Below are 23,947 nucleotides of genomic sequence, written 5' to 3'. Positions count from 1 at the left end.
CATTGTATATATACCTGTATTAACTCAGGAGTCCCCCCTCCAGGGCCCAGGGCTCGAGAAACCTAACCATCCTGCTTAAACAAATGCCCTAGTTAAGATAGCCGTCAAATCTATATGCAAATAACTCAAGTAGGTCTGCCATGTCATATAAAAATGGTCTGTTGTGTGGTGCACCATGTTTGTAAAAAAGATCCAAGGGAATGTGCTACATAATTAATTTCAGCCATCCCAGCAAGCCCAGCAGATTCTCAGACAACCAGTTCAAGATATTCGTCCGTGCACAGTATGCAAGAATATTAAATAGTTTATTCCCATGCCCATCCAAAGATAGTAAATTCGGTAGACCTAAGAGGAGAGATATCATGTCTACTTTAACTTCAGTCCTCAATACCGTCCCTATCTCTCCTGCCGCAGCACTCCAATAAACACGGAACCTGTGGCATGTCCAGAAGCAATGGGTAAGAGTACCTACGCTTATTTTACATTTGGGGCACATTGGAGATGCCTCTTTTTAAAACTTCTCCCAACGGTCCGATGCCAGATGAACCATATGTTCTCCCATGTTTCAGAAGAGATCTTCACTCCAAGCTCTTGCTCCCAGACCTTACAAAACCGGTTAATATCCTGCCAGGCCCTGCCACCCAATAGGCGATAGAGGCCACTAACCGCAAGCGTGCTTGTGGGACGTAGCAACAACCTCTTTGTATCAGGCATATAGCGCTTAGTGAGAAGCATAGTTGTCTTCTGGATGAAATCCCTAACCTGAAAATAATGGGCAGCCCATATTTGCAGCTCAGTTGCTCAAAAGACACAATAAACTCTCTCCCAAACTGGAAACTTCTCTCGCTGTCCATAGTTTGAACCCCGACTCCATCATCCCTGGCCGGAACCCTGGCATACCAACTATGGGCGTAAGTGGCGAAGTCTTCGATAAGCAACCCTCACTCTGACACATCACCGTCCATGCCTTGACCATACTAATGACAATGGGGTTCCGGCAGTGTCCATTACTGTGCTCGTCTTATCCATGAACAACAGGTTAATGAGAGGGCACTTACCTGGGAGGCCTCGATATCCAGCCATATTAAGTTCAGATCGTTACCTCCTGATGTCTGGGAAATCAACTTCTCCCCCTCCTTGAGGCAACTGCAATTTTGTAAGTTTGATGAGGGCCGCCCACGACACCAGACAAAGGAACCAAACCAAACCATCCCATAAGTTTCTGCAGTGTTGACCTGGGAAACATTTCAGGGAGCATACGCACGGGATAAAGCAAAAGAGGAAGAACGAGAGATATTTGGCCCAACCATGAAATTGGAAGAGCCTCCCATCTCTGGAGATTCCACCTAATATTGTCGAGCAAGTGAGCAAAGTTAGTCCGAAAAGACAGATCAAACTTGGGAGTTAAAATTCCTAGGTATCGGAACCATGCCCGTTACCACTTAAAAGGGAACTTAGGCCACCTTTAACTTCTGCCACATCCTTGAGGTTCCCCAAATGCATAGCCTCAGATTTTGCAAAGTTGATCTTATATCCTGAAGTAGCCCCAAATGAATTGATACGTTGTATCAAATGGGTTATGGAGGTCATCGGGTTCGATAAAAACAGAAGGACATTCATCCGTATACAGCGTAATCTTGTGTGCCCTCGATCCCACTTCCAGAGCGGTTATGTGGACATTCTGATGAATGGCCTCTGCCAACAGTTCTATCACCAATGTAAACAACAACAGTGAAAGGGGGCAGCCTTGACGACTACCCCTACCAATCCTAAAATTCCCAGACTTCACCCTGTTGGTGATGATCGCAGCCAGAGGATGACGATATAAAACCTCCACCCACCTTGCAAAGACCCTATCCAACCCAAACCGTTCTGAGACATAAAGATATGTCCATTCCACCCGGCCAAATGCTTTCTGTGCGTCTAAGGAAATCACCAACTCCTGAATTGATCGTTGCTGACAACCTTGGATCATATTCGGCAACCTTTTTATAAAGCCTGTCTGGTCCTCTTTAACAATATGGGGCAACACCTTTTCCAATCTCAGCACCAGGATCTTGGACAGAATCTTGAAATCTGAATTTAATAGAGAGGTGGGCCTGTAGAAGCTCAATCCTCGGGAACCTTCCCCTTCTTAAGAATTAAGGAAATACTAGCTTCTCTCAAAGATGATGGTAAGGATTCATGCATATAGGAGTGATTGTACATCTCCAACATCGACCCTGACAGGATCCTTATAAACTCCTTATAAAGCTCATCTGGGAGACCATCAGGGTCAGGTACCTTCCTACTCTGAAGTTGCCTAGCTGCCTTCTGAATTTCCTGAACTGTCAAGGGGGCATTAAGGAGAGAAGCCTGTTCCAAGCGGTCCAGGTTCTTAAAAAAGGCCTCAATTTTAGCCCTCCTGTCCTCGCAACCTTCAAACCGATACAATTCGGAGTAAAATCTCTGAAAAACCTCATTAATCCTTTTGGTAAAGACCCCCGGTGCGCTCTCGGATTGCAGTACAGTAGCGCCTCGACATACGAACGACCCCGTTCATGAACAAATTGGTTTACGAACAGGATTGTATGTAAAATTTTGCTTCAACGTACGTATGAAATTCAAGGTATGAACGCAAAAAGCCTGTGGTTTTATTGTCATTGTTCTGCTTTGCTACGTGCGCTTTGAATATCCAAACAATGGGAAAATTGATTCAGTTCGCGCACTTTTCGGTTCGCGAACCGGGTTCCGGAACGGATAAAGTTCGTAAGTCGAGGTGCTACTGTAATGGATTGGGAGCACGCTTTTTCCTAGTCAGGTATACTAATACTTCCTTGGCCTATTCCCATATTCGAACAGCCTTTGTTTAGCAAAAGCAAGTCCTTTCTTTGCGTTTTGTGTAAGTATTGATTTTAAGGCAGCTCGGAGGGCTGTGATCCGCTGTAGCTTAGTCATTGAAAGCTGTGCAAAATGTGCCACCTCGGCGGCTTTCAACTACGTCTTGAGTAGATGCTGCTGTTCTCCCATCTGTCGTTTCCGGCTAGCCGAATAGGAAGTAGCTAATCCCCTAGCAAAGGCCTTAGCGATCTCCCGTAGCATAGACGGACTACGAGCTGTGCCTGAGTTGATAGCCAGGAATTCCTGAAACTCTTTCAAAAAGTATTCCACAAATTTGGAATCCTTAAGGAGAAAAGGATCCAAATGCCAATGCCGCAAACCTAGCCCCTCACTCTTAGCCTTAACCTCCAAATATACTGCTGCGTGATCAGAGATAGCTATATTTTCAATTTTACAACCCATAATTAATTCCAAAAGGGCCGAGGGAGTCAGAAAAAGATCAATCCTCATGTGATGTTTATGTTGGTTTGAAAAAAAGGTGAAGTCACCGCTGGTAGGGTGAAGACCTCTCCAAATGTCCACCAGCCCCCAACTCCTCGCAGCCACCTGCGAAGAAATAATTGGGGGCCCACTAGACATCCTGTCCACTGTTGGATCCGAAAGACAATTAAAATCCACCACCCCCGCCCCCTCCCCAATAATAATGTGCCGTGTTCCAAGGGCACTCAGCTTAGAGAAAGCACTAATGAAAAATTTGAGGAGATGTGCCGGAGGACAGTAGACATTTAAAATACCATATTCCTTCCCATGTATCAGGGCTTTAAGTATTACAAACCGTCCCTGCTCACCTTTCACCTGCTCTAATAATGTGATCGGAAGATTTTTCTGGATAAGTACTGCCACTCCCTTACTTTTAGTAGTAAAGGATTAAAAGAATACCCGGTCATAATCCCCTCTATTGTAATTTCAGGTGTTCCCCCATCATTAAGATGGGTTTCCAGCAACAAAGCGATATCAACCCTTTCCCTCTTAAGGCTAGAAAGCACTTTTATCCTTTTAACAGACAAATGACTTCCCTTGATGGTCCAGCTGCACCATTTAATAAGACACTTAGCCATATCCCCTTCCAGAGAACCTTGATCCCCTGGGTGGGAGAACTCAGCTTACAAAGCACCGAGCACAAGTAAATAAAGACTCAGAGTTGAAGAATTATGTATACAAAAACTACTCTCTCATAACTACAAACAACTATTACTCCCAAAACACTTGAGCTATAGGGAGAGGCTGAATAGGCTGGGACTGTTTTCCCTGGAGCGTCGGAGGCTGAGGGGTGACCTTATTATGAGGGGCATGAATAGGATAAATAGACAAAGTCTTTTCCCTGGGGTCGGGGAGTCTAGCACTAGAGGGCATAGGTTTAGGGTGAGAGGGGAAAGATATAAAAGTGACCCAAGGGGCAACATTTTCACGCAGAGGGTGGTATGTGTATGGAATGAGCTGCCAGAGGAAGTGATGGAGGCTGGTGCAATTGCAATATTTAAGAGGCATTTGGATGGGTATATGAATAGGAAGAGTTTGGAGGGATATGGGCCGGGTGCTGGCAGGTGGGACTAGATTGGGTTAGGATATCTGGTTGGCATGGACAGGTTGGACCGAAGGGTCTGTTTCCATGCTGTACATCTCTATGACTGCATGACTCTAAATGCCCCCATCCCAGTATTGTCCCTCCTGTCTTTTCTGTATCCCACATTAGCAAGTGTCATCTTTTGTGCTCTACCTTCAGTAATTTCAGTGTTGACCACACACTCAGTGAGGCACAGGTTGTGACCAGAATAATTTGTATCAACTCTGATTATCCAATTGCACTTAGCATCCTATATGCACATAGCCAACCGCCTTCCTGAATCTATGAATCTTTTGTCGTCTTTCTTCAGCGGGTTGAATGTCTTTGCAATTGTCTACAATGTGGTAGAAACAGTCATCGAATAATTTTAAGAGGAGGGTAGATTGATTGATCCTTGACTAGCAAGGGAGCTAAGCTTTACTTGGGGAAGGTTAGAGTGCAGTATTGAGGCCAAAACCAAACCAGCCAAACTGGCAAAGTAGACCTGAGAGGTAGAGCAGCCTTTAATTGAAATATGCATGATATCTAAACTGCTGCTTCTCAACAAATTTAAGAAACTCTCTCTGAAAATTCTTTCAGAATGAGTAAAAAGAAGTTATGCAACCTGTGATAAATCAGTGATGCCAGAGGATGAATAGCAGTTGGTATGGACTGTGTTGATGTAAAGCTATGAAGGCAATATCTTAATGTCTAACCAAAATGTCAAGGAATTATTCACTAGGTCTTCCCTGAGTCTCATCTGGTTATCTTTCACCTGACAGAAACAGCATCTCCCTGGCAAGGATTGTCCTCTGCAAGGACTGCCCTTTGATTCTGAATACTTGTTGATGTGTGTCTGAGTTTGGGATGGCAATCTATGCTGTGCACGTTTAGCCTATGAGCATGGGACAATTACTCATGATGTCAGAGTAACTGTCTCCCCTTGCCAACCTTCATCTAAAGGTCAGTTTTCATTCTGTTTGGGTGGGGAAAAACACACCATTTCTTAAACAATGTATTGATAATGGTGCCAGATAATTATTTGTTTCAGCTTATGCAGTTGAGTGGTGTTGGTGGTATTCTTTGTCGACTTACTTTCATCTTTGGATTAGGAATTTTTTTATATTTAGAAAAAGGAAGTAATTGCTATAGCAACTATTGTGTGAGGTCACATGCTACGTAGAAAGTACTAGAACAATTTAAGTTTTCAAGAGACTGCAGTTTCCAACAGCACCAAATTTTGGAGAGCCAACCCATAGACTAGTCAAGCAACACCTGTCAGTCAGTGTCTCAATGTATCAGATGTCATCACCTTTCCTGGCTCTGCTGTGTCCACTGGGCGGACAGAGCCATCAGAAGTAGCAACACTGTAGAGTCAGGAATGAGTTTTCAACATTGACTCCAGAACTCATGAAGTCTCATGGCATCAGGCAAAGCATAGACAAGGAAACTTGCTGTTGATTTAACATCTACTACCCTTCCTCCTCAGTACTGTTTCATGTTGGACATCACTTGAAGAAACCTTTGAGAGTTGCATAGAATGTGCTCTAGGTAAGGGACTTCAGTGTCTATCACTAAGAGTGGCTCGTTAGCACCACTACTGACTGACTTGGTCAAGTCAGGCAGCATGTGCGAAAGATTAACCTGTGCTCTGACAATCTTTGTGTTCCACCACAGCCATGTTAGAGTAGGCTTGCAGCAGGTGCAGAGGGAAAATTATACTTGAACTTGTCCTTACCAGTCCACCTACTGCAGATGCATTAGTTTTTTATGGTTAATAATAGACTTTAAAAAAATCCAGCAATTCAAAACTGACTGCCCATGAGGTGTTGTCAGCCATCAGTAGCAGCAAAATTGTATTCAACCACAATCTATAATCTCATGGTGTTTAAGTCCCCCTTCTAGCATTCCCATCAACCTGGAAGATCAACTATGATTCAATGAAGAATATAGGAGGCATGCCAAGAGCAGCACCAAACATACTTAAAAAGATGTTAACATGGTGAGCCTATGACATGGGATGACTTGTATGTAAAAAGTAGAAGCAGCATGCAGTAGAGAGGGCTAAGCCATTCCATAAACAATGAATTGGATCTAAGTTTTGCAGTCCTGCCACATCCGGTGAGGATAGTAGTGCACAATTAAACAACTAACAGGTGGAGTATGCTCCTGAAATATCCTTATTCTCAATGATGGGTGAGCCCAAAATATCAGTGCAAAAGACAAGATTGAAGCACTTGCATCCATCTTCAGCCAGAAGAGCCGAATGAATGACCATATCTACTTTTCCATGAGGTTTTCAGCATTACAGGTACCAATATTCAGCCAATTTGATTCGCCCAGCCTGATCATCATTGACGGTCCCTCGCAGGATTCTCTTCCATTCTCAAGGTGAGTCCACAGGTGGATGAAGAGTCTGATGCAACTTCTGTGGACTCTGCTACGCTTGGAGCAAAAGGTGGTCGTAGAAAGGGGTGGGATGGAGTGTTGGTGTGGCAGCATGCCCCTTATTGTCATAAAAATGATGGAAGAAGTTATTGACAGTGCTGTCAGGCAGCATGTGCAAAAGACTAACCTGCGTTCTAACACTCTATTTGTGTTCCACCACAGCCACGTGGTTCCTGACCTCATTACAACCATAGTTTCAATCCAGACAAAAGAGCTGAACTCCATAATGAGTTGAGTGATTGCTGTTGACACTGAGGCAACATTAAATCAAGTATAGAATCTACGAGATCTGGCAAAACTGGAGTCAATGACAATCAGGGCAAACCTCTCCACTGTTGGAATCTTTCCTTACACTAAGGAAAGTGTTGTGGTTGTGCATGTTGGAGATCAGTACACCACCCCTAGGACATCATTGTTGAAATATCTCAAAGTAGTGCCATAAGTATAATGTAACAGAAATGCCTGGCAAAGCCACCTATAAGAAGAGAGGGAATCTAAAACATTGCTCCTTGACATTCAATAGCATTGCCATAACTGAATTTTCCACTGTCAGCATCCTGAGGGTTACCATTAACCAGATCTGAATTGCAACAGCCGTAGGAATACCGTGGCCACGAGCAGATCAAAGGTTGGAAATTCTGTTTTAAGTAACTCACCCACCTTTCTCCACAATACCTATCCACAAAGCATGAGTCAGGAGTATTGTAATACTCTCCACTAATCAGATGGGTCTAAAGAAGGATCATTGAGCTCAACATTAACTCTGTTTATTCTCTGCGGGTGCTGCCAAACCTGCCGTGTTTCTCCAGCAATTTCCATTTTTTCTTGTGCGACTATACTTTGGTAAACATTTCCTTAAGATATACTTGCACAGTACAGAAACTGAAATATCATAGAATCATAGAATCCTACAGTATGGAAACAGGCCATTTGGCCCAACAAGTCCGTACCGACACTCAGAAGAGTAACCCACCCAGACCCATTCCCCGATCCTATTACTCTACATTTATCCCTGATTAATGCACCTAACCTACACATCACTGAACACTATAGGCAACCTAGTATGGCCAATCCACTTAACCTGCACATCTTTGGACTGTGGGAGGAAATTAGAGGAAACCCATGCAAACTCCACAGCCTGAAGCTAGAATCAAACCCAGGTCCCTGGTGCTGTGAGGCAGCAGTGCTAACCACTGATCGATCAGAAACTCATGACACCATGATTAATAGCAAAGCAGAACTCCTATTCTCTGACTGGGGATTGAGCCCAGGCCGTGGTGGTGATGAAAGTTGTAAACCCCCTACTAGAGAATTGAATCTGGGTCTCCTGCATGACAGGTGAGGACACTAACTGCTGTTCAAAAGAAATATTCTAGTACACAATTTAGAAACAACTCGTTAGCTCCTCTCAGGAAGTGTCATTTTATAACCTGATGGGCAGACCCTAACTCGTGCCAGTTAACCTTTCAGATACTAACCTCCTTTATACAAAGATGATGAGCTACCTTCTTCCCCTGTTGCAGTATGTATCCTGTAGGTACATTCATAGTGAGTCTTTTGCTGATGAGACAATGGGCTGTAATTGGTCAGAATTGATTTGTCTTGATGTAGCGAGGCAGTTGCCACATTGTGCAGTAGCTGGAAATGGACTGGCTTGAATACATGCACATTTTATTCTGGAGCACAGATCTTCTGTGTTCCAATTGCAATGTTGTTGGGACCCATAGCCATTGCAATATTGTGTCCTCCACTTGGTATGCATTTATATTTCTTCATATTGCATGGAGTGAATTTATTGTTTAAAGATTTGGAATCTGATGCTGGGAATGTCAGGAAGAGGCCAAGATGGATTACACACTCAACCTCTTGGCAGATGAGTTTTCAAATGATTCAGCCTTGTCTTTTGCACAGATGTGCTGCAAACTTCATTTATGGATGAAGGTATTTTTGGACTTACCTTCTCCAGTTACTTTGTCCACCAGTATTCACAACTGAATGTGGCAGGATTTCAGGGTTTTGATCTGATTCATTGGATTTGTCAAGCTTAGTTTTTCTGTCATTTACAGTTTCTGCTTTTGATCACGACCTTGCATTGTAACTTCACCAGTTTGGTACCTCATTTCTATATATGACTGGTTCTGGACCTACGATGCCTACCCATATTCTTCATTAGCTTGGTCCTCTGGTTTGATGGCAATGATAAAGTAAGGGAAGTGTTGTGTCATGAGGTTGCAGTTGATAGTTGTACAATTCTGTTGCAGTGATGGCCCACAGCACCTCAAATGCAGATTTGGCTTACTGGATCTGTTCAAAGTTTTATCACCGCTTGCTTGAGGTTGTCCTTTCTGTGGAAACAGTACTTGATATTCATTAGGACATAGTTGTACTCTTGCCAATACTGTTACAGCAGATGTAATATCTGGATTGGTGAGAATGAGGTTACCTTATTTTAGTCTTTCTGCCATCAAGAATAGTGCCTTCAGCTGTCAAGACTCAAATTTGGAATTCCCTCTTTATTTCTTTCTCTTTTCTCTTTTATTATTTCACTTGAAAATATATCTTTGGTCATTTGTTTTAATATCTCCATAAGTAATTTGTTTCAAATTTTGTTTGCTAACATTCCTGAGAAATGTCTTGGTATTTTATACTGCTAAAAATGCTATATAAAAATAAGTTCCTGTTGTGTTGCTCTGCCATTAACTTTGACAAAAAAATCTTGACTTTTGTGACATTTGTTATTTACACTCCCCTTGGTCTTGAAGGTAGTTGTTTTCAGAATGCAAAGCTGTTTTGACATATTGATATGCAAATTGTAAAGAGCCTTTCAGTATTTGAATGAGAATGTTATCCTTCCACAGAGACTGTTCTTCCTGAATACTGTGGTTCATTTCCAACACCTCCCCATACTTCAACCACACCTTCCCATACAATCACAGAAGTGTAACATCTGCCTATTTACCTTCTCCCTCCTCATTATCCATGGCCAAAATACACCTTCCAGGTGAAGCAGCAATTTAAATCTACTTACAGGTCTGGTGGTCTCTTGACCTCTGGAAACAACTGACTGGATCTGACCCGACGAAGACCAGGATTTCCTGGAGCACCCGACTGCATGAACCAACAGACTTTGCAGATGCTGGAACTGTGACCATGACAACTAAGTAACCAGCCGCTTGTTTGTTTCTTGAAGGCCGACCCAAATGTCGATGGGTCCACTCTTACTGCGTAGGGTTACCAAATGTGGACTTGATGCCCGACCCAACCTTGTGGATACCCAACATTGAGGCCCGCCCAGACCGATAGCAAGATTCTCTGGACTGCCCAAGGCTGCGACCGGTGCTTAGAACCCCACGTGTTCATCGTATAAAGTATTTAAACATTCTCGTTTAAATAAACATTTTACCTGAAAGCATTCTCACATTTGTTATTTTAAATTAATATGACGTGGGCAGTGAAATGTAAAATTGAAATGAACAGTCCAGTTAACATTTGCTGTGAGAATGCTTTGTGAACATATCTAACCCAATATTAAATCAACCATAAAGCAATGCCATAATAGCTGCTATAACTGTGGAGTATTATTTTCTGCAAGAGCTTTGTAGAAAGTGGTACCATCCTCAAGTTGCTTGCGCTGGAAAACCATCTGCAGCCAATTTTCCATGGAAACATAGTAGCAATAAAATTGACAAATTACCAAAGCGTCTAACGAACCTCTTATAAAATCATAGAATCCATACAGTGTAAAAGCAGGCCATTTCCCCTGGCTAATCCACCTAACCTGCCCGTCCCTGGACACTCTAGGCAATGTAGCATAGCCAATCCACCTAACCTGCACATTTTTGGACTGTGGTAGGAAACCAGAGCAACCAGTGGAAATCCGTACAGAATGTGCAAACCCCACACCAGCAGTTGCCCAAGGCTGAAATTGAACCTGGGTCCCTGGTGCTGAGGCAGTAGTACTAACCACTGTGTGCTACCATGCTGTCCCATTTTCGTATTTTCTTCTACAATGTGATTGTTTCTTCTTGTTTGTTTTATAAGCATTAAGAAATTATGGCACAGAAAATGCTATTTCACCTATTGAGCTCATTCCAGTTCCCTATAGAGCAATTCCATTTGTATCACTTATCGGTTCTATCCCTGTGACCTTGGAAACTCATTTTCTTTTAGTGCCCATCCAATTTCTTTTCAATATAATTGTTCATCTTTGCTTCCATGGTCCTCTGACAGTGAATTCAAGGTCATTACAATTTGGTGCTTCAAAATATTATTCCTTTTATCACATTGCATCTCTTGACTAGACTAAAAATCTCTGTCTTTAGCCCTTTTGCCATTGGCTAATTTTAAAAAAAGGTTTTCTTCTATCTTGTTTCAACCTATCATAATCTTTTCCAACTTGATATAACCACCCAAACTCAAAGGAGAACGATCCAGCATCTCCCACCCTAACCTTGTAAATAAAATCCCTCATGGATGTAAGTTTGCTTGCTGAGCTGGAAGGTTTGTTTTCAGATGTTTCGTCACCATACTAGGTAACATCAGTGAACCTCCAGTGAAGCACTAGTGGTATGGCCCTCTTTTTATTTATGTTTAGGTTTCCTTGGGTTAGTGATGTCATATCCTGTGGTGATGTCATTTCCTGTTCTTTTTCTCAGAATGGTTACCTACTATGGTGACGAAACGTCCGAAAACAAACCTTCTAGCTCAGCAAGCCAACTTGCATTCAGAACTGTAACCTGAGCTGCAAATCTTCTCAAACCTCGCTTAAATCCCGCATGCCTGTAATCATTTGGTCAACTTATGTGTACCCTTTCAAGGATTCTCATGTTCTTCCTAAAGTTTGGTGACAAGAACTGGATGCAGAATTCTAGTTGTAACCTAACCAGAGCTTTCTAAAGATTCAACACAATTTTTTTGTTTTCACATTTGGGTACCCAGGACTAACTTGCTCCTGACTTGATTTACAGCCTTAGTTTAAATATGGGCAAAAGAGCTGAACTCCAAAAGTGAGGTGAGTGTAACTGCACTTGACACTAGTTCCATATTTGACCAAGTTATTCTAATTGACCCTCAAGATACCCGAGCAAAACAAGAGTTGATGGGAATAGGGAGAACGCTGGCCATTAGTTTGAGAGATACCTAGAATAAAGGAAGATAGTTTTGGTTATTGGAGTTCATCCCAGCCACATGACATAACTATGCGAGTTCCTCAGAATAGTGTTCTAGGTCCAACCATCTTCAGCTTCATCAATGACCGTCCCTCCATTAAGGTGTGCGATAGGAAGGTTTATTGTGCATTCAGAAATGTTCAGTACCATTCATGACTCCTCAGGTACTGATACTGTCCATGTCCAAATGCTGCTAGACCTGGAGAACTGTCCGCTTTGGGCTGTTGAGTGGTATATTACATTTGTGTTATACAATTGTCAGGCAATAGTTGTCTCCAGCAAGAGAGAATACAACTATTGTCAATTGATATTCAATGGCATTGCCTTGGTTGAATCCCTCCAGAGGATTACAGTTGACCAAAAACTGAACTGGGCCAACCGTATAAATACTGTGGTCTTGTGGTCAGGTCAAAGATTGGAATTTTGTTGCACTACTGCTTGGATAGGTGCAGTTTCAATAATATCAAGAGGCTTCACAATATAGAACAAGCCAACATCTTGTTTGAATAGAATAAAATATCCTTTAGTGTCACATGTGCTTCATTTAAAAGTATAATGAAAAGCTTTTACAATGTCTAACTCTAATGGCACCGTCTTAGGTATGAGTACCAAGGTACAAAACTTGGATACTAAAGAGAAATAAAAAGTAGTTGCATTACTTTACAGAGTTTAAAAAATAAGTTAGAAAGAAGGCATCATTAGAGGACTGACATTACAATCAGGTAAAAAAGTTTCCAATAAACATTACATTGTAGCAGCTCAGCTCAGAGCCTCAGCACATGGTCTGACTGCCTACATCTGACCCCAGTCCAACAGACCCCAGACCCATTCGGAGCTCCAGTCTGCTCTGTACTGGCACCCAGCTGCTGCAAGGTTATTTTCACGCCTCCTGCATGCTGATCTGGAGCTGCTCCCCTATGCACTCTCCTGGGACTCTGCTGCTGCTCCAGGTTAAGGGGAGAGAAAAAGTAAAAAAAAAAGAGAGAAAAAGAGAACAGGTGGAGCAGAGGAGCTCCGGCAGGAGTGTGTTACTTTGCTGCCATCTTGCTGCATGTTGTTACACTCTACCTTTAACATTCACTCCATCCACCATGGATGTACAGTAGCAGTGATGTGTATTATTTACAAATGCACTGCAACAAGTCACCAGCACTGCTTAGATACTATTTTGCAATCTCACTATGTCTATCGCATAAAAGGGTAGTAAATGCATGGGAACACGATGACTTGTCAAGAACATGAAGAACATGAGAATCCTTGAAAGGGTACTTGACAAAATCAACAATGCTCCTGACTTGCAACCGTATGGCTGTTCCCTCAGTGTTGCTGGATCAAAATCCTGGAACCCCCTCCACAGTAGCATTGTTGGTGTATCTAAGCCAAATGGATTGCAGTGGTTAAATGTGGCAGCTCATCACCACCACCTCCATGACAGTTGGGAATGGGTAATAAATGCTGACCAAGTCAGTAATCCCCATGTCCCATGAATGGATGGATAAAACCATGTCAGTTCTTGAATATTTATTAACTATTGTTATTATATCATACTACCTTCAGAGAACTTTGCCCATACGTCCCAGGTTCTTCTGTTCGTGTACATCTATTTAACAGTGCATTAAATCTCATTCTCCCATCCAACTTTTTTATATTGTGCTGATCACAGCTCCTTCCTTGAACTCTTTATTCCCTTGCAGTTTTCTTTCTGGTGCCACCTAATACTTCTGCTTTAGAAATACAGTGCATTCTTTTGCAAACATTGCTGAATTACTTTGGGAATTCTTAATTTAGGTATTGTTGTTGTGTGATCATATGATTTACTGTTGACATAACATTTTGAAAATTTAAATAGGAACAAGTTAGGCTTTTCCTTCCCTTTTAAGGAAACATTACAATGTATTTCAGATGCTTGACACTGGGAGGCTTTCTCTACTGACACTACACCATGGGTGTTGATGTAAATTTAATTGTTTTACCCAATTCCTGTTATTACCAATTGTATGCCTTGTCTACATTAGACTTAAAATAATAAAACTCTATGGTTAACACACTGTAATGTGATATATAAATGTTTAATCCTCTGTGGCCCAAAGTATATGCAAAAGCAAAAAAAAATTATATTTGCAAAGATTCATTTTAAACAACACTTTGGGTGTGAAGGCAAAAAGATCAGATTTGAGGTGCCCAGATAGTAGTCAGTTGGACATTCTGGTACATGAAGATATGTACAGATTTTATCAAAAAATGCTAACATGAAGATATGGTGGCTTTGGGGACTTTGCAAGTGCTGCTGTTTGAGAAATATCAGCAAACTCTTGTGGAGGAATCTCCTGCAAAAGCAGTTTGATTAGAGCTACAGTCACCACACTGGACCCAGAAAAAGATTTCTTTTTCCAGAAAAAGGAAAGCTGAATTGGGAACCTTTTTTCAGCAGACCTCTCCCCAACTCCTCCAAACGATATCTAAAGTAGAAACTCTAATCTGGCAGGATGTTTCCGGTGAGCAGGCTGTTACCACAAGACTTAAATCTACCAAAAAATGGTTTGTTAAAATTAGTTTGTGTTTTTTCATTGACCTCTTCGAAAACTCGAACGAAGTTTCCACAATATGAATTTCAAGATGATGTCCTCAAAATATATTAAATCTGTTGTCTCCATGACATTATACAATTATACTAAGACTTCTTTATTATTGTATTTGCAAATCCCTTTGTATTAAATTCTTAAATGCTTGCATGCTAGCTCTCTGACCTTAATGTTCAGGGGCAGCCAGGTCCTTCTGAATACTGACAATTCCCAATTTATATTTCTTTCTTTTATTGACCAGAGTATTGAACACAGGAGTTGGGAGGCCATGTTGCGGCTGTACAGGAGATTGGTTTGGCCACCTTTGGAATATTGCGTGCAATTCTGGTCTCCTTTGGAAGAATGTTGTTAAACTTGAAAGGGTCAGAAATTATTTACAAGGATGTTGCCAGGGTTGGAGGATTTGAGCTATAGGGAGAGGCTGAATAGGCTAGGACTGTTTTCCCTGGGGTGTTGGAGGCTGAGGGGTGACCTTCTAGAAGTTTATAAAATCATGAGGGGTGTGGATTGGATAAATAGACAAGGTCTTTTCCCTGGGGTCGGGGAATCCAGAACTAGAGAACTTAGGTTTAGGGTGAGAGGGGAAAGATATAAAAGAGACCTAAGGGGCAACTTTTTCCATCCAGAGGGTGATACGTGTATGGAATGAACTGCCAGAGGAAGTGGTGGAGGCTAGTAGAATTGCAACATTTAAAAAGCATCTGAATGGGTATGTGAATAGGAAGGGTTTGGAGGGATATGGGCCGAGTGCTGGCAGGCGGGACTAGATTGGGTTGGGGTATCTTGTCGGCATGGACGAGTTGGACTGAAAGGTCTGTTTCTGTTCTGTACATCTCTATGACTCTACCTGCACTTCACATTCATGCTTTTATATTTTGTTTTTGTATACCTGTTAATGTTTTGGAGTTCAATGTTTGTTTTGAGTTAAAACTTCCTGTTTGCATATATTGGAGCAATCTTTGATATGATGAAGGATTTCCAGAGTTTGTTTTCAAACATTCAGCAGATGGAATGGACACATTAAATGTTTTATCATGTTCATTTTCAGGTTGAGTTTGAGGGCAGCATATTTTTAATGTATTTTGGTACCAGAGAATGATTTTTAAAATTCTGTTGGCAGCAGTGTGGAAAGCCAATAAAATGTAACTGCAATGTAGGTGTGTATTTCAGATTATCTAGTTCCATAAGAGTATTTTTAGCAATATTCAAAATGATTTTAAAAGTATAAATAACTGAAATTTGAATGGTGAATTGCCCTTTTCTGCGCGCTACTGCACAATCTTTTATGTTACATTAGCTTTCCTAATTGATGCAAACCATCTGTTATTTTGAATGTGTTATTTTTTGTGAACAAAGCTTTACTAATATTACAATAGATATTGAACTTTTAATTCTGTTGTTAATTACAAAAACTGAAGACTTTCCCTTTTACAGCTATTTTCTTTCTTCCCCTGGTTTCCTTAGCGCACACAGCAAGCAAACCAGTTTGTGAATGTTGTCTTCCAAATTCTTAGTTTGAAGCAGCTGTTGAAGGCAGAGGGGCAATTTCATTTCTTTTCATTTTGTGTTTTTTTCCAGTTTTTGTATTCCAGCTTCTGTATTTGTATTGCGCTGTACTTTAAATGTCCTTATGTTAAACTATGCTTGTTTGTTTTAACTGTTGATTTTAAAAAAGTGTATTCCCTAATTTATGTCCAAACCTTACCTTTCACCCATGAGTCTGCAGGCTCTTGGTATACAACACTGGCATAGCTGGAAGTATTCTTTGTACAGTGTTTTCTCTGTCTTGAGTTCCTTGTGTTGATCCACAAGTGCCTTATGAGAATTCTAATTTCAAAGCTGAGAAGTTATTTCTCGCTACTAAAATGAAATGAAGCATGTTTTATTTTTGTCTTTACTTTTGGTAGCTCAAAATATCTAGAGGCAACCTTCCTTGAATCGTAAGTCTTTTGCTCATAGAGACTCAATAAACATGGCTGAAAAGAACCTGCTGATAAATTACTATAGTGTCCGAGGTAGGAATTTGATGGGATGCCCTGTATGTTGTTCATCATCCACTCCCCCAGCCTACATTTACTCCTCTTTGAATAATGCATCAATTTTATACTTGTCATCCTTATTGCCAGGTTCTTTCCTGGCTATGCTGCTCCCCTGTGTAACCTCCATGCTAATATGCAACTCTGTGGATATAGCTGTAGTATTGTAATCTGCTATCTGAAGAAGAGCTTTTGAAAAAAAATAATATTTTCATCTATACCATCACCCCCTCAGGAAGTAAAAAGAGAAATTGCTGGAGAAATTCAGCAAGTGTAGCAGCTTCTGTGGAGAGAAAAGAGTCAATATATCTTGAGTCCTTCTTTAGGACTGAATGCCTGCTGCATTTTAGAAAGTCTCTAATCTAATTGCTGGTTCTGTTAGACAGTTATTTTAAATTTGTGTCACCTGCTTATTGACTACTCTGTCATTGAAAGAAACACTGGAAGCTTTTTTTACTATTGCAGAATCCATCTTGACTTTCAACATCTTTAGTCAGGATAGTAGTGTTGGAAAAGCATGGCAGGTCAGACAGCATCTGAGGAGTAGAAGAATTGATGTTTCAGGTGTAAGCCCTTCATCAGGAATGAGGCTTGTGGGCTGGGGGTGTGTGTGAGAGATAAGTGGGAGGGGGGTGGAGTTGGGGGAAGGTAGCTGAGAATGTAATAGGTAGATGAAGGTGGGGGGAGAAGGTGATAGGTCGGAGAGGAGCGTGGAGCAGATAGATGGGAAAGGTGATGGACAGGTCAAGAGGGCGGTGCTGAGTTAGAGGCTTGGGACTGGGATAATGTGTGGGGGGGGGGTGGGTGGGAGGGAGGGGATACGAGGAAACTGGTGAAATCCACATTTACCCCGTGTGGTTGCAGGGTCCCAAGGCAGAATATGAAGCATTCTTCCTCCAGGTGTCAGGTGGTAAGGGTTTGGCGATGGAGGAGGCCCAAGACATACATGTCCTTAGCGGCGTGGGAGGGGGGTTGAAGTGTTTAGCCACGGGGCAGTGGGGTTAGTTGGTGCAGGTGTCCCAGAGATGTTCTGTGAAACGATCCACAAGTTGGTATCCTGCAATTTTAAGTGAAATTGTTTTAAGCAGAACAAAAATGTTCCCCATTAAAATCAATGTAAAAGCTGTTGTTAGGTTCTGTTATGCTTCAGAAATAAATAAACATGAAAACATCATACTCTAAATTGAAATACTTCGCTAAACATATTAGTAATTGATATAACTTTCTAAATTAGCATTTTTAAGAATATGAAAGTAGTACAGTGTAGTAGCTTTCTGTTAGCCTCCCAGTCGCTGCTGATCCTGATTCCTGAGTCCCTCACTTGCCACACCTCCTGCCCTGTGGCACTCATGGTTACTGTAGATCCTTTCCTCTTTCCACCCTTTTGGTTTGCAGTCTCTTCTGCTCCTAACACACCTTTTTGCTGTCTACCCTTCAATTTGCCACTTCTCCCAATCCCTAAATCATCCTCTGACTGTCATCTAACTTATGGTCTCTTTGTGTTGCTGATTCAACCTCTTACCCATCATTATGCTCATCAAACTTCTTGCTTCCTGACTCCAACTAAGCTGCATCCTCTTGTACGTCTGTGCTAGTCTCTCACACCCTTACTCATAATGATGTTTCAGGAGATTGAATTAGCAAGTATGTGTGTTTGGGAATAGGTTTTGTAATAGTAAAGATTGGTAGAAGGGAGCAAGGTAAGGTGGAAGCCAGAGATTTGCCAGCGAGAGACTGGGTTAGGAGTAGATGAGGCCACATCTTTGAGAGGGCTGACAGCAAGTGGGTGGTTTAGGAAGTGAGAGAACCTACTTCTGATTGGGGTTTCAGACATGCATGAAACAATATTAACACTAAGCTCTCAATGCTAAGTGTGAATACCAGTCGAACTAAATATCTGAAGTTAAGTTAAAAATGAAACAATATTATGGTTCAGCGATAAATGGAGACTTAAATGTAATGATTTTCTGTTTTACCTTCTGTTGATGCATTCTACAAAATCCAGTGCTAAGGCTGTGTTCTCTCTAAGTTGTGAGGTTGTGATGTAACCTGAAAATTCTTGTGTAGTTTTAATTGGCCCCTTTTAAGTTACCATCCCTGCAAAAAAAAAAGAAAGGCCTGCATACTTAACTGAATCAGCTAAGCACTTTGAAAAGATATTAAGAGGATATGTTGGTGCTCAACAGCATTAGTTTTCCCAGCGATCCTGTTGATGACATTCTCTTATACCTTTTAGTAACAAGGACTGAACCTTTCTTGTTGCTTTTAGTTGTACTGGCATCCTGTGTGATATAATTGTTATTTTGCCATATTACTTTAAAAAAAGGTTATGATGATAGGCCATCCACCCAAACTATTCATTTTTGTGTCTCCAGAGATGTTATCAAACTTGATGGGATTTTCCAGCATTTTGTTTTAATTTCAAATACACAGCATTCACACTTTTTTATACTTTTTGACTGTAACCTGTAATAATTTCTATGTGCGTATTTTAAAGCTGTTCCTGGCTTAGAACAATTATGCAATGCACTTTTTGACAATACAGCACCCAGAAAATTAAGGACTTCAACGCTTTTGTTATTTGGTTGGTTCCAATTGTTGGATAAGTATTCTATCAGTAGATTTTCTTTTAATAATAATCTGCTTCTGATGTATGTGTGTGGTCAAACAAAGTGCACATTGAAATGTAAAAGTACTTGCTGTTAAGTTTTACCATCAAAAGTCAATTATAATTCTAAATCTAATAATGAAAATGTGTGCTGCATCATTGGTGAAGTTAGGATTAGTCATGCCAAATTCAAGCATTGAATCCTGCAGTATATTATGAATAATATTGGAAACAGAAAAAGACGGGTGAGAGCCAGTTTCCACGCTTCTAAATTTAGCCTCTGACATTACAGTGAACAAAGCAGATTTGCAAACTAAATCTTTCAGGTATATACTTCTCAGTAGGTGAATTGAATTCCTTTTTACTCAACTGCATACTCATGTGCCTCTTAATCATTCTCAGCACTTATATCATGCAACCATTAACATCTGCCTTTCACCACCCACCGAAGTGTGTAAGAAAAGTTAAGGGCTGGTGTTTGTCAGTATTGACTCAACTTGAGACATAATAAATACTATTTTTATACAAACCACATTTTAAAGTGTTGGAAATACAGGGAACATTTAGACTACAAATACTCACTGTTACAGTATGTGAACTCCTCTGCTCAGATTGTTGAAGGGAAGCAGTGTTGGAACCTGGGCAGTTAGAGGGAAAAAAGACCTGAGACCTGTAGAAGTTTATTTTTACGAGGAAATGTTCTGTGTTTAAAAATTTCTGCAGTGCTGGTTAACCATATAACTTGTGCTGTTGAAGTCTGTCATCCTCTAATGTTGAGGCTTCTGTATGTTCTATTGTGGTATAAAATATGGTCTGTTGATTTTCTAGAAAAATCATTATCTGATTTAGCACCTGGTACTTTCATGGACTGAAATGGTTTTAAAAAACGAACCAAAAATACTGACTTTAAATGACTGATAGCATCACTTGTCCATAAGTGACCAAGTTTCAACTTGGATTAGGCAGCAGCAAATCAAACTGAAGTTGATCCATTGGCAGTGAAAGCAGCCAGAAAACTCTCCCGCCCTGCCCCCAATTTAGGCACAAAAAGGCCTTCATCATGTATTTTTGTTCACACCTTTTGAGAATGCTCAAATGTTGGGAATTAAAAGATCCCTTGCAATTATGAAGCAAGGAGACCATTCAGACAACACAAATCACACAAGCAAAGTTGTATTTCAAGCAGTTGCTTATGATAGAAGCCAAGATGGATTTTGACTGCAGAGCTAAAACCAGCTGGAGTTTTTGCCCTTTCTGCCTCTCGAAGAAAAAAATGCCCAGTGACAAAAAAACAGAACACCCACAACATAAAAGATAACTGAAGTAACCAATAATGTTGATGATCCAAGACAGGAGGTGTAATCTCAGGTTAAAACTTTGCACCTGAAGGACAGCTTTTGGACTTGAAATTGCATTTCCTTTTGTTGCTGGATATGCTCCCTTTTTAATTTTGTACCTGAATGTATGGGATTACCTCCAGGCTATATAAATGAGGTTGTGTGTTTGTTGATTTTCTCAGGGTTAGCAGGTAATACAATTAATATTTTCTTCGCTCAAGAAAACCTTATAATTGGCTCTTTATTGCTGCAGTTTGACATAGGAAATAGAGATGTACTGGGCACCTTGGCCCAGATGAATTCTATCCCAGGCAGCTGTGGAAGCTAAGGCAGGAAATTGCAGGAGCTCTGACACAAATTTTTAATTCCTCTGTGGCCACAGGGGAAGTGCCAAAGGACTGGAGAACAGCAAATGTGGTTCCACTTTTAAGAAGAATGGTAAAATTAAGCCAGGAAATTAGACCAGTGAGTCTCATGTCAGTGGTACGGAAAGTATTGGAGAAAATTCTGAAGGAGCATAATACCCACTTGGATAATACTTGAAAAAGCATGGGTTAATTAGGGATAGTCAACATGGCTTTGTCAGAAAAAGGTTAGAATTCTTTGTTAGAATTCTTTGAATATGTGATGAAGTATGTGGATGAGGAAGTCCAGTTTATATGAAGTTTAGGAAAGTTTTTGACAAGTTTGGGACTCTAATTGAGAAGGTTAAACTGCAATGAAATGCCAGAAACTGGCTTAGTAATAGGTCACAAAGGGTAGAAGGCTGTTTGAGTTGATGGAGGCTGGTGTCCAGTGGTGTACCATGAGGATCAGTACTAGCACCCTTATGCATTGTTACATAAATAAATGATATAGATGAAAATGTGGGGGGCATGTTAAGCAAATTTGCAGACAACACATAGATTGGTGGAGTGGTTAATAGTGACTAAGATTGTTGTAAGATACAGGAAGATACAGATGGTTTAATCAGGCAGATGGTATTTGACTCTGATAAGTGCAAAGTGATGCGCTTTGGAAACAGAAACAAGATGGAGTATAAAAGGAATGGCAGCATACTGGGTAGGTTAGAGGATCAGAGGGATCTGAGAGTAATTATTCACCGATCCCTGAAGTTGGCAGAACACGTGAATAGGATAGTTAAGGCATATCAGTTGGAGCATAGCGTATAAGAGCATGGAGGTAATGTTGGAGCTGTACAGAGTGTTGGTCAGACCACAACTGTAGTAATGTGTGCAGTTCTGGTCATCTCACTATGGGAAAGATGTGGTAGCTCTGGAAGCGTTACAGGCTGTTCGCTGGAATGGAGAAATTGACCTATAATGAAAGACTAGTTAGGCTTGATTTTTTTTCTTTACAGTAGAGGGGACCCAATTGAGGGGTATAGACAAGGTGAATAGAGAGCAGATTAAATGGTGGAGCAGATTCAAAGGGCTGATTGACCTAATTCTGCTCCTATATCTTGTGGTCTTATGACCTGCTTGTATTGAAGTATAAACTCAAACTTCAAGTAAGGTCCAAAATTAGATTAGATTACTTACAGTGTGGAAACAGGCCCTTCGGCCCAACAAGTCCACACCGACCCGCCGAAGCGCAACCCACCCATACCCCTACATTTACCCTTTACCTAACACTACGGGCAATTTAGCATGGCCAATTCACCTGACCTGCACATCTTTGGACTGTGGGAGGAAACCGGAGCACCCGGAGGAAACCCACGCAGACACGGGGAGAACGTGCAAACTCCACACAGTTAGTCGCCTGAGGCGGGAATGTTAATACCTGGACACAAAGGAGACAGTTGGCTTTGCTGTGCCCAAATTCTTAGGTTCTGTCAGAGAGATTTGGGAAAGAAGACTCTCAAACAGTTCTGCTATGCCAGGCAGGGAGGAAAGACCGATTCTTGTTTAGCCACTAAAGTGCAGGTGAGGATTGTTTTGCTGAAATGAAGGTTGTAGAGTTCTAATAATGACCGATGCGTTGTCAGAGGAAGTATATTTAAGTTGACACAGTAGATTGGGTGAAGTGCACTTTGTTTAAAAGGACACTGGAAGATTCCCCTTGGCGGGGCAAAGTGAAGAGATCTTGTTACAACTGGGAGGATCTTGGGACTTCAAACACCAAGTGTGCATTTATGCTGTGAGGACAGTGTAATCTTTAAACATAGCATAGAGTTTTCAGTTCTGGTTGGGAATTCATTGGGAATATTCATTTTGTACTTTAGTATATTAGTTGCCTTCTAAATAATGTTTAGTCCATGTTGATATTAGTTTGCTATGGTAAAACTGTTAACATTTGAAATCCTGCAATGCCATTTTCTGCATTGGTCACCTGTAATATCTCAAGTTGTTGATCTCTGTGGGGATTACATCACTTTGGGCTATCGTCTTTCATTCCTTTTGGAATTTACTCTACTAAGCCTAATTGAGCAGCAATGCAGAATTAGTTTGGGAAAAGCCATATCATGTATTTCTAGTGTTCTGAATAATTATCAGTGTCATTATTTGGTTTTATTATATGGAATTACCAGTTGATAATTTAAAATCTTTTGTAAAGTGACTGTTAACTCTTTGACTCCTCTGCAATATTTGAAACAATAGGAATTTCTGCATTGTAATGATGTATGCAGGTATTTTTAAATGAACACTTTATTTTCTCATCATAAGTAAATTAATCAGGTGCTCAGTTCTTGAAAAGTTTCTTAATGCAATTCAACTCAACAAAACTGGTACGTAATTGTTTCATTAATTCTTTTTTTTTCGCCTACAGCTCTAGTTTAATTTATAATGGATCACCATTCAAGAGAAAACGAAAGCATTGTCCCATCCCTTACTGATTTGGAAGGTTTTCTCACAGAGCACAATTCTAATGTTGTTTGGTTGTTTGTTGGTGAGTGCTTACATTTATTGGAAAATGTGTTTTTAATCTTTTAATAGGTTTGTTTTAACTGTTTAAATGCAATAGTTTGCAAGTTAATTTATTGTTTCTGCCATTAGTGAGATATTTTTTGTTATGTGGTTGTCTGCTTTTTATGGTAATTAGATAGATACCTTTTCTGAATTTTTCCATTGTGTGTTTATTTGGGTAGTGGGAGGAGAGTATGGTATTTGTCATACTGTTATCCTCGGGAGTTTATTTTATAGTTGGTTGGTTAGTTCTGGCTGATATGTGATGCAGAGTGATGATGACATCAACAGTGGTGGGTTCAATTCCCACATCAGCTGAGGTTACCATGAAGGACGCTCTTTCTCAACCTCTCCCCTTGTCTGAGGCGTGGTGACCCTCTGTTTAAACCCTCACTAGTGATCTCTTCTCTGTAATGAGAATGGTACTGTGAAGCGATTT

The 23,947-nt window shown here is 40.8% G+C and overlaps 1 protein-coding gene across 7 annotated transcripts in view; it reads left to right on the top strand.

Moving 5' to 3' along the window:
* Nucleotides 1-23,947, top strand: part of kiaa1109 (KIAA1109 ortholog) — a 427,165-nt gene that overhangs the window by 12,974 nt on the left and 390,244 nt on the right. For all 7 annotated transcript variants that reach the window (XM_072584210.1, XM_072584207.1, XM_072584208.1 and 4 more), the window contains exon 2: nt 23,372-23,491. In XM_072584210.1, coding sequence (XP_072440311.1) covers nt 23,389-23,491 — 103 coding nt within the window. In that variant the 5' untranslated portion in view covers nt 23,372-23,388. The remainder of the gene's footprint in view (nt 1-23,371; nt 23,492-23,947) is intronic.

This window comes from Chiloscyllium punctatum, chromosome 14 (genome assembly GCF_047496795.1).
Source record: "Chiloscyllium punctatum isolate Juve2018m chromosome 14, sChiPun1.3, whole genome shotgun sequence".
NCBI classification, from domain to species: domain Eukaryota; kingdom Metazoa; phylum Chordata; class Chondrichthyes; order Orectolobiformes; family Hemiscylliidae; genus Chiloscyllium; species Chiloscyllium punctatum.
The sequence above is the reverse complement of the archived record's forward strand: the minus strand, read 5'-3'. Positions and strand labels throughout refer to the sequence as shown.